The sequence below is a fragment of the Diadema setosum genome, chromosome 4 (genome assembly GCF_964275005.1).
Source record: "Diadema setosum chromosome 4, eeDiaSeto1, whole genome shotgun sequence".
Taxonomy (NCBI): Eukaryota; Metazoa; Echinodermata; class Echinoidea; order Diadematoida; family Diadematidae; genus Diadema; species Diadema setosum.
The window spans coordinates 28,699,666-28,712,000 of record NC_092688.1 but is presented as its reverse complement, the minus strand read 5'-3'; the positions used below and the strand labels follow the sequence as shown (position 1 = coordinate 28,712,000).

The 12,335-nt window shown below is 39.5% G+C and overlaps 1 protein-coding gene across 1 annotated transcript in view; it reads right to left on the bottom strand.

The window, feature by feature from the left end:
• Positions 1-12,335, bottom strand: part of LOC140227989 (iron-sulfur cluster co-chaperone protein HscB-like) — a 102,387-nt gene that overhangs the window by 19,282 nt on the left and 70,770 nt on the right. The window contains exon 4 of the mRNA XM_072308388.1: positions 577-718. Within this exon, the coding sequence (XP_072164489.1) occupies positions 577-718 (142 nt within the window). The remainder of the gene's footprint in view (positions 1-576; positions 719-12,335) is intronic.

Here is a 12,335-nt window from a genome sequence, read left to right as displayed (position 1 = left end):
CAATAAGTGTGACCCCATAAGAGTCAAGTTCTGTCTGGTACATCCTGCCCATTGAAGGAATCAGATGATCAATGACATTGTGCTGAATAGCCCTCTCACCCTCCAAAGCGGCAGCTAGCTGTTGAAGTGTCTGAGGTTGAGGATGTGAAGTGTTAAGTTCATCCCACAAATGCTTGAATGGGTTTAAAGGGGATGGCTAGTAACTGATCTGTGGGAATCAGTGGGAATGCTGGGGGATGATTGTTCCAATTCTTGTGGGACTCATTTAAGAGTACATTATATATATGTTGTTGTGTGAAAATTGTTTGCTTCAGAACGGTCTCATATTCAAGTAATGTGCAGTTTAATGCCCCGTCACTGTACAGGCATGCTAGCCTGGAAGCATTAAACTGCACATTACTTGAATATGAGACCATTCTGAAGCAAATAACTTTCACACAACAATAGATATATAATGTACTCTTAAATGAATCCCACAAGGATTGGAACAATCATCCCCCAGCATTCCCACTGATCAGTTACTAGCCATCTCCTGTAAGCTCTAAATATTTAGCTCAGAATACCAGAATATCTCACCAGAATTGTCTTTGCCAATACGATGGACAGCAGCCAAGTCGTCTGTATTGGCTAACTCCTCATTCACTTCCATTACCTCCATCAGGAAAGCTGGGTCAATACTGCTCTCTCCTTCCTCAATAGAATGGCCATGTAATTCTAGCTGGTTGTCGAAGAGAAAAGGCATCATAGAGATATCTTTACAGTTCTACAAGGCTAAGTTCAGATGTTATGAGGCATCTTTTATATTCTATCACTGAACATGTGAACAATGCTACAATTGGAAGAACTCCCTGACCTCTCAAAAATAAATAAGTAAACAAATAAACAAATAAGTAAGTACAAATAAATAAATAATTGTCAGGGTATTCCATGGAGTATTATTAGGCTTACAATTTGTCACATCCTACCATGTTTCAATTTACACTCTACTTTTTTGTATACACCTCAAGGCAGTATGTAAACTGGAAAACAGTCATACAGTCATCACTAGTCAATAATGATCAGGATGGTCCACAAGGGGTTTCAGCATGTAAATGTAACATGCTCAAATTCTTGTGCAACACCCTCAAAAATTTGTATAATTAAGCTCAAAATAAAATTTATTCAAACATGTGAAAAACATGTGCATGACATAAGAAATATCAAACTACTTGGTACTGAGATATTTGTGAGCAAACCATGAGAGAGAACATTGAATGTAAGCAGCACAAAGAGAGATAGGCTGTGAAATATCACTTACTACATGCTCGTGATGTGCACATACAATTTCTGCAATATTTTCAGATTCTGAGCTTGCAACATGCTCAAATTTCAAGTTGAGGACCAACCTGAGGAAGACTCAAGGGTAGAGAGACTGTTGACCTGATTAAGCAACTGTCCCTTTAAAGCCACTATTTACCATAACTCAGTTTGCAGATTGAAAAAACAACAAAAACTCATGTGCTTCAAAGTAGTTCTAAAATGTGATTTAGGGATAGAAACAACCGATGTAAATTTTAATGTTAATCAGTATAATCAATGCTAAGTATTGGTAAATGTCCAACATGTGCACGATTGTTTCATTAAAATCATTTCTAGAAGAAACCATCTACAGTTGTGGTTTATTAAATAAATTCATAATATCTCCTTCTATTTGCAATTCTATTGCAAAATTTTTATATGTTAGGATGTGTTGTGATACACCTGAACTATACATATGCACAAATGTGATTTACTCAAATATTTTGTAATCACTGCTCCCAATGGTTAAACAATAGCTTTCAACTCAGGAATTGAATTGTATTAAATACAAGTCTTCACAACACACAACAACATGCAGACACAACTAGAACTATCACTCATTGTGATTAATATACCCCCACCCACAACTGAGAGCATTAGCTCAACCAGGATTATTATTTTTTTTTTTTACTTTTAAATGGGGGAAAAATGTTACCATGGCAATGCACTGTTCAACAGTGAACAAATGTATTGCTCACTGTTAGTCACACGTCCCACATCTCAAGTCAAGTGCTCAAAAACTGAGTGAGCAAGATAAATAAATTGATGATTTCTATGGTTTTCATTGAAAATTGTGTTACCATGGCAACACAATGTTGGACATTAAGAAAAAATGAAGTTTGCACAACTATATATATCATAGCCATCACATGTGCCAATTTTCAAGCCAAATGCTAAAAGGCTGACGGGCTTTGTTGAATTCACAATATCAGTGTATCATTTTCATTTAAAATATACTGTTACCATGGCAACACATTTTCAACACTGACAAAATATTTTTTGCACAGTATCTAAGTAATGTACAGGTAACAATGTGCCAAATTTGAAGCCAAAATGCTCTAAAACAGAGAGAGTTAGGAGAATCAAAATGTTTGTATGATTTTCATTCAAAATGCACTGTTACCATATGTGGCAACACATTGTTCGACAATAATGAAATATGAAGTTTGCATTATAATCTCTGTACTATAGTGGTTGCATGTGCCAAATTTCAAGCCAAATGCTCAAAGACTGAGGGAGTTACCTGAATCCACAATATCTTTGCATGATTTTCATTCAAAATATGCTGTTACCATGGCAACACATTGATCAACAATGACAAAAAATTACGTATGAACATCTACGTACTAGTCTATAGTGGTCACATGTGCCAAATTTTAAGCTAAATGCTCAAAGACTGAGGCAGTTACCTGAACCAACAATATCTTTGTATGCATTTTAGTAGAAAGATGCTGTTACCATGGCAACGCATTTTTCACCACTGATGAAAGATCCAGTTTGCACATCTATACGCTATAGTGGTCACATGTGCCAAATTTCAAGCCAAATGCTCAAAGACTGAGGGAGTTAACTGAATCCACAATATTTTTATAAGATTTTCATTCAAAATATGCCGTTACCATGGCAACACATTGATCACAACTGACGAAAGATTATGTTAACACATTTACGTACTACAGTGGTCACATGTGCCAAATTTCAAGCTAAATGCTCAAAGACTGAGGCAGTTACCTGAACCCACAATATCTTTGTATGCATTTTAGTGGAAAGATGCTGTTACCATGGCAATGCATTTTTCACCACTGATGAAAGATCCAGTTTGCACATCTATACGCTTTAGTGGTCACATGTGACAAATTTCAAGCCAAATGCTCAAAGACTGAGGGAGTTAACTGAATCCACAACATTTTTTGTAAGATTTTCATTCAAAATACCATGGCAACACATTGATCACAACTGAAGAAAGATTATGTTAACACATCTACGTACTACAGTGGTCACATGTGCCAAATTTCAAGCTAAATGCTCCAAGACTGAGGCAGTTACCTGAAATCGCAATATTTTTGTATGCATTTTAGTGAAAAGATGCTGTTACCATGGCAACATATTGGTCACCACTGACGAAAGATTACGCTAACACATCTACGTACTATAGTGGTCACATGTGCCAAATGTCAAGCTTAATGCTCAAAGACTGAGGTAGTTACCTGAATCCACAATATTTTTGTATGCATTTTAGTGAAAAGATGCTGTTACCATGGCAACACATTGGTCACCACTGATGAAAGATCACGTTCGCACATCTATACACTATAGTGGTCACATGTGCCAAATTTCAAGCCAAATGCTCAAAGACTGAGGGAGTTAACTGAATCCACAATATTTTTGTAAGATTTTCATTCAAAATATGCCGTTACCATGGCAACACACTGATCACCACTGATGAAAGATTAAGCCTCTCTTACATCCCGTCATGCGTGTTTAGAGATCGTGCAGACTCGGAGTTCCTGTCAGGCGTGGAGTTGTCGCAGGGTGAAAATTAAATCGGAGGGGAAGAACAGTAGACCTCGCCTAATAGACATTGCATAAGTCGACAACTCGCTTAAGTCGACACAATAAAAAAGTCCTGATTTTTGCCTTTGTTATTCCTTGAAAATTTCCTCGTTTCAGTCGACATTTATAAGTCGACAACTTGCGTAAGTAGACCTGATTTTTCAGTGCCAACTGAGCTGAAATACGTGTTAATTCCCTCGTCTAAGTCGACATAATTTTCGCTCAAAATCTTATCGCCATTCTCTGAAAAAGAATTGTTTTCCCGCTCCGATTCGCTGCATTTCTACTCGGTAATTCGCTAGAGTACGGCGCGGTAGCGTTCGCGCCATGCGTCCATTGTCTTGTATGCCAGAATAGAAAAGGCATACACTCATTTACACTGGAGTATTACATGTAGTACCCAAGGCAGTTCACTTTACCCCTTTTCTCCCTCTCGTTTTTCTCAAAACGCACAAATTTTGTACACTTCACTATGTCCCAGTAGGTATTCATTATCCTAACATGAAATGTTTTTGTAAATCCGAATATTCTGACGTTAATTATTCCGAAGCGGTATTAAGACCTGGGCCCTTTCTAGAAAATTTATTGCAATGCAACTAATAATGCAACTCAAAACAAAAATCAAATGCAGGTGTATCATATCACACGCAACTTTTGCATTTAAACGCAAGTGCGTTGCTGAAAAGACTTGCGTCTGATAATCATATGAAACTAGAAAATAATTGTACGAACCTGAAACTCAATTGCGTTTAAACGCAACTTCAATAATCAAATGCAAGTCCATCAAATCACACGCAACGATGTATTTAAATGCAAGAGCATTGCAGAGAAGACTTGCGGTTTTGTACAAAACTAGAAACTGCGTTTAAAAACATCTCTATACATCTACGGAAGTGCATTATTGTTGAAAAGACTTGCATTACTTTTTTTATTTCGTAAGCAAAATTAGCAATTTAACGCAACTCTGAAAATCCAATGCAAGTCCATCAAATCACACGGAAAGCTGAAAGACGTGCGTTTGATAATCATACGAAACTAGAAAATTGTAGGGAACTTTTTTTGAACTCAATTGCGTTTAAACGCAACTCTAAAAAACAAATGCAAGTCCATCAAATCACACGTAAGGCTGTATTTAAATGCAAGAGCGGTGCAGAGAAGACTTGCGGTTTTTGTACGGAACTATAAGAAACTGCGTTTAAATGCATCTCTAAACATCTACGGAGTTGTGTTATAGTTTAAAAGACTTGCATTATTTTTTATTTCGTAAGCAAAATAAGAAATCAAACGCAACTCTGAAAATCAAATGCAAGTCCATCAAATCACACGGAACGCTGAAAAGACTTGCGTTTGATAATCATACGAAACTAGAAAATTGTTGGAAACTTAAACTCAACTGCGTTTAAACGCAACTCTAAAAATCAAATGCAAGTCCATCAAATCACACGGAACACTGAAAAGACTTGCGTTTGATAATCATACGAAACTAGAAAATTGTATGAAATTTAAAGTCAATTGCATTTAAACGCAACTCTAAAAATCAAATGCAAGTCCGTCAAATCACAAGCAACGCTGTATTTAAAAAGCAAGAGCGTTGCAGAAAAGACTTGCAGGTTTTGTCCGAAACCAGAAACTGCATTTAAACGCATAAAAATTTACGGAAGTGCGTTATGGTTGAAAAGGCTCGCATTATTTTTTATTTCGTAACGGAACTTTCACCGTGACCAAATTTGGTCTGCACTTGCAGGGGAAAGACATCGCAACATTCACACGTTCGAAACTGCCGAAACACATGCTGCTTCACAAAATGTCAATGAAAAAATGACAACGAATTATTGCTAAAGTATGGTGAACAAGAAAAAAATGTCGGTATTCATAAACAAAGTCATTTATATATTTCTGCAAAGCTTAAGTCTCTAGGAATATGAATAGTTAACTTTCAGAAGGTGAAAGTGTCTTTGGAACGATTGAGAGATGGTGTTTTGAGGCCCTTTTTAGACCACCTGAACCCGATCTGATGGCGAAATTTTGGTGACCAAAATTATGACGTTATGACATGGACGAATCAGCCCTGCGCTCGCTGACGCTAGCTAACTTTGCACCTAAGCTACGCTCTGTATCACGCCGCGTGCGCCGTGGTTCGCATTCAAAGCGTGAATTCCGCATGATGACCTGAGTGCACCGAGGTATCTGTACGTGTCTTGTTTACTCTTATCAAGCAAAAGTGAGTTATAATTTCACTTATTGAATCCATCTTCCTTCGAATTACCATGAAGTATACCTTTTTAAATTTCTACTTGCACTTTCGCGCCTCAGTCTCTACTCTTAGACGGCTTATAGTAACCGTTTAATAGGCCTAGTTAGCACAGTAGTAGAGCCTAACATTACGGTAGAACAAGAACTCTGACCTAGCTAACGTAAGGATCTACGTAGTGGAGTAGCCTATGTAGGGTTGGACCTACTACTCATCGACCGCCTAATGTTTATTTGCTTGATAAGAATATTTAACACTGAAATTCACGTAAAAAACTTGACCTACGTGATTGAGAAAATCCAGCTCTATCAAATGCCGTTGTTCCCTTTTCGATTCGAAGTTTCAGTGCAAAAATATCGCCGACGAACTAGCGTGGCCTCGTTTCAGCTCCCCGCGGTAAATCGCGTTATCAGGATCGACCGCTGTTTTTTGCATTGACAATGCACGCAAACCGAGTTGTATTGAACACCATGTTGTAGAAAACGTCAACGAAGCTTTTTAGGAACTTCCAAAAGACATTACATTGTGCTGTCATAGACATTACATTGTGTTGCCATTACGGCATACTCGTGAAATAGGCCCCACCACTTCGTGTCCGTACTAGTACTACGGCGGCTCGCCTATTTATACTCGTGAATTCAGCCCCATCGTGTGGCGTTCATCGGTAGGTAAGCACGGCGGTGGGGCTTCCTTCCACAGTATAATACTAATACTCGTGAATGCGGCCCCACCAAACAGCGTTTACGCGAAATTGATACAGCGGTGGGGCCGATTTCCACAGCATAGCATCTTTCGTCCTCTCTTTCTTCTCGGAAGGACTCCGTAATGTCCCTCGACTAATTTAACAGCCAATTTAATCATGAATACAACCCTACCTAACCCTAAACCCTAACCCTAACCCTAACCCTAGGACCTACCCTTGCTTGCTAACGCACGGGTGCACGCGCACTATGGTGGGGCCTATTTCACGATTTTGCCGTCATTACGATTCAGTGAAAATATTCATTCGAAATTTTGTCCTTGATTAAAACCACTAATGAACAGTGAATTATCGCGTTTTCCCACACCATCCTCATCTACATTCAAAGCCGATCCATTTTTATGTGCTTTGCGCGCAGACGAAGTGCGTACTAAGTGTTCAGTGCGCGAATTATATGCGGTCAGTTTAAAAGAATGTGGTCGATATGTAGTGGGGCTTCCATACACACCAAACTAGCTCTCCGGCGGGGACTCGGCGGTTCGCTACTGACGTTGCTTTAGACTATATTATTAGTATTATTATGGCTATTATTCATTTATTTATTTATTTATTTATCTATTCATTCATTCATTCATCTCTTCTTTTTATAAGTAATGGTACATTTTACCCTGCTGTTTCTGCCGATAAAGCAGATGCGACTAAAGACAGGCAAGGTACAGTATTGTATTGCATCCGTTCACAAAGAACTACAATGTACGTGCTTTATGAATGGCGGACTCGATGTAGAGCTAGCTAGCGCTGCCCACTCGATCGTAAAGGGTACGTTCGTCCACGTCATGACGTCATATTTTAGGGCCCCGAAAAAGACGGCCGTTCTGGAGCGAAAATCGGTGAAGTAAATCAGTCAGTTTTAACTCACGATTTTTCAGTGGTACGAATATATTTTAAAAAGTCACATAAAAAATCTGTTTTAACAGACATTTCCCTCTGCTTTGACACCTTCTTTTGTATGATTTTCTTGATTTTAATGTCTCGTTCACCATCCTTTAAAGTTCGCTTTGCCGAAGGTTTAAATCTCAGTCCAAAGTTAAATTAGTCCGACAATGGAAAGAGGTTTGTTTTTACGAAGGTTATACGTAGTAGTCCGAAAGATGTCATTTTCAAACAAACTTTTCTGCTTCTTTTTATTTCAGACGGGCCCGTGCCGTACAGAGCGGTAATGTTGCGAATCGGAGCACGAGAACAATTCATTTTCAGAGTATGGCAATACAAATTAAAACAGAACAAATATGGCGACACACATTTCAACTCAGTCGGCACTGAAAAATTATCTCGACAGAATCATGCAAAATCACACGCATATCTTCGCAGCAACGCACTTGAATTTAAATCGCAAAGTTTAATGCAATTTTGGGGAATTTGCATTTGATATTTCAAATCAAGTTTAAAACGTAAAGTGTCTAGAAACGGGCCTAGGTTTCCGATCCTGCTCTCTCAAAATCTCTCAAGAGATTTGGGAATTGTGCGTTGTCGTTACTAACCGGCGCGAGATTTATGCATGAACTAAAACATTATTGTTGCTGATGTCAGTAGGCATGTTTGGGCGGCAAAATGAGTAAGATTTGGGTAGTGATCCGCATCGTGATCCAAATCTTACTCTGTACAGGGGAAATTTGATGATTTAATGATTTTCCCTTGGGAGCCATTGTGCACAAAATGTGGACTCACTGCAGAAAATGTTGACGCCCAACTGAAAGCACGCTGTCCATATCAGCTTTTATATAGGAGCAAGATGCACCTGAGCATGTCTCAACATGTACTTCTGACGCACTTTTTATCGTGCTGATCACGTTCGTTGTCTGAGAGTGACGTACTTCACCAAGTACGGTAGTAGTACTCACCACGCATTTTGGAAGTAGGTAATACGCACGGAGGAAGTGCGCTCACCCCCCTTTTGTTAACACGTACATTGAAAGCAAGTGGAAAGTAAGAGCCTCTTGCATGGTAAGTATGCCTTCGTGGGAAAATACCCCTGAATTGTTGCATGTTTTGCCTGTGTTACAAGCATGCCTATCGAACTTACTCAGTACTTTTGTCTTGCATACTCCGGGCGTGCCCCACGCGTGCTAATTGTTGCAGCCAGGTCGTAGCGAAAAACTGGCCGGCCAGTTTTCAGGCTGCGTGCTATGCATTGTGTTTGCGACCACCAAAAAAAGTACTTTCCACTTGTGTGCATCTCACTACTTGGTCCATTTTTGGCACGCAAACCACTCGTAGTACCACGCACGACCGGATGTAAGAGAGCCTTTACGTTTACACATCTATATACCACAGTAGTCATGTGTGGCAAATTTCACGCTAGATGCTCAAAGACTAAGGGAGTTAGCTGAATCCACAATATTTTTGTATGCTTTTTGGTGAAATAAAAAACTGTTACCATGGCAACGCATTGTTCACCGCTAACGAAAGATTTAGTTTGCACATCTATTATACTATAGTGGTCATGTGTGCCAAATTTCAATTCAAGTGCCCTAAGACTGAGGGAGTTACCTGAATCCACGATATTTTCGTAGATTTTCATTCAAACTATATTGTTACCATGGTAACGTATGAAGTCAGTAGTAGTCAGTATGTACATCTACGTACCATAGTGGTCACATGTGCCAATTTTCAAGCCAAATGCTTAAAAACTAAAAGAGTTAGGTTAAAGGAAAAGTTCACCTTCATATACATGTGGACTGAGATAAGGCAGCAATATAAGTGGAACACATCAGTGAAAGTTTGAGGAAAATTGGACAATCCGTTCAAAAGTTATGAATTTTTAAAGTTTCTGTGCAGTCACTGCTGGATGAGAAGACTACTGCAGTTGATGATGTCACATGCGTACAACGATATAAGGAAAATATAAAGAGAATTCCACAAAATTTCATTTTTTGAAACAAGTACACATTCCCTCAACTTGTAACTGATATATGTTAAGGGTAATATTACTCCCCCTGCGCCTTCTGAAAAAGGCAAGTCATGTGCTCTTCTATTATGTGAGAAAAAAGTGAAAATATGTTGAATTTTCTTTATAGTTTCTTTATATGGTTGTACAAATATGACATCACAAGCTGTTAGTCTTGACATCCAGCGATTGCGGACCTGAAGCTTCCAAAATTCATAACTTTTGAACGGATTTTCCAATTTCCCTCAAACTTTCACCTATGTGTTCTACTAATGTTGAGAACTGAATTCTCTCAATCGTCATATTTATGAAGGTATGAAGTTAATTGCTCAAAAAAATGAGAAAGTAGTTCGAGCCACAAGTTTTTACGAAATTTGCCATTGCCATGGCAATGCATTACACGATACTAACAAAAAAGTTGTCTTGCACATCTACCTTTGATAGAAGCGGTAACATATGCCAAATTTGGGGTTGATTGCTAAAAAAAATGAGAGAGGAGTTCGATCCACGAGTTCTTATGAAAATATGCCGTTGCCATGGCAACGCATTATGCGATACTAACGAAAAAGGTATCTTGCACATCTCCCCTTAATAGTGGTCACACATGCCAAATTTGGGGTCAAAATGCCAAATCTGAAGTTAATTGCTCAAAAAAATGAGAAAGTAGTTCGATCCACAAGTTTTTACGAAATTTGCCGTTGCCATGGCAACTCATTATGCAATACTAACGAAAAAGGTGTCTTGCATATACTCCTTTGATAGCGGCCACACATACTAAATTTGGGGTTAATTGCACAAAAAATGAGAGAGTAGTTCGATCCACAAGTTCTTATGAAAATATGCTGTTGCATGGCAACGCATTATGCGATACTAATGAAAAAGGTATCTTGCACATGTATCTCCCTTTGATAGTGGTCACACATGCCAAATTTGGGGTCAATTGCTCAAAAAATGAGAGAGGAGTTTGATCCACAAGATTTTGCAACGGACTGACCGCCCGCCCGACTGACCGGCTACCGACCTCAGAGTGATTCCTATATGTGGGTGGGGGTATAAAAATGTCATTTTAACCAAAATTTGAGATATAAGGTCTTGTCACCCCAGCGACAATATGTACTATGGAAATTGAGTCAACCCTACATGTATTTACACTTTAACCTTTAACCCGTTGAGGACGAGTCCCGAGTATACTCGGGCAGGTGTCTATGGGAAATGTGTGTTATAGCAAAACCCTAAATGTATCCACCCTCAATGTAATACAAACCCTAAATGTTATACTTTTAAACCCTAAATGCAATATCCACCCTAAATGTAATACGTCTTAACCCTGAATGTAATAACCACCATAAACGTAATGCATCGTAACCACCATGAGGGGTTCGGTGGGCATGTGCTTAAAATGGGACTCGGTGATAACACATACATTTCACTGATAGCAATATTAAATTACTTTAGAGGCTTTTATTGGCACCAAAATCATTTAGCAATGATGTCTAAAACAAGAGACCCGCTGGTCTAGCGCTCACCTGAGTATCGCAAGGTCACCTTTCACGCAGTCACTAATCTAGATTATTCGCAGCTCTACTAAAATTTGACCAGGCATTCTCAAGTAGAAGATGAAAATGTACAATAAGGGCCCAAGTTTTTTAAGATTCCTTAATTTGGGGGGATTCGGGCCCCCTGGGGCCCTCTGGGTGGGGCATGGTGCCCATTTTGATAAATTGAGATCCTGACCCCCTAGGGATGCTACCTGCCAAGTTTGATGAAAATCCATCATGAGGTTTTCAGGAAGAAGATGAAAATGTACAATTCAGGCCCCCATTTGGACCTTCCCAACCCCCCCCCCCCCCCCCGCCCCCAAGAGGGGCACCCCTGGATCTGCTATGAACAAACCTGAAACTACGGTCATTAATGTACTCACTCATAGTATTATCTTAGCTCTATAACTTCTGATTCTAGAGAAAATTTTTAAAGATTCCTTCATTTTGGGGGGTTTGAGCCCCCCCTGGGGGCCCCCTGGGTGGGGCATGGTGCCCATTTTTAACAAATTGAGATCCTAACCCCCTAGGGATGCTACCTGCCAAGTTTGGTGAAAATGGGTCATGGGGTTCTCAAGAAGAAAATGAAAATGTACAATTTAGGCCCCATTAGGACCCCTCCCCACCCCCCTCCCCTGGGTCCCAAGGGGGGCACCCCTGATTCTACCATGAACAAACTTGAAACTACAGTCATCAATGTACTAACTCATAGTATTCAGGGATCTCGCCAGCGTATATCACCCTTGTCGGCCCCGACAAGCGTGCGGTTTGAAGAAGCAATTGCCGACAAGGGTAAAACTTGCCGACAAGGGTAACACCACGCGTGAACTTGCCGACAAGGGTAACTTGCTTGACGAGCTAAGTTCGGACCAATTTCTCGCCTTTTTCAGTCTTTATTATCTGGCTAGAAAAGAAGCTAGATGTTGAAAGCAGCAGCAGTTTACATACTTATACAAGCGCAAAAATTTATCTACGCAGTCACCGCACCGATCACAACAACGCGGCTCA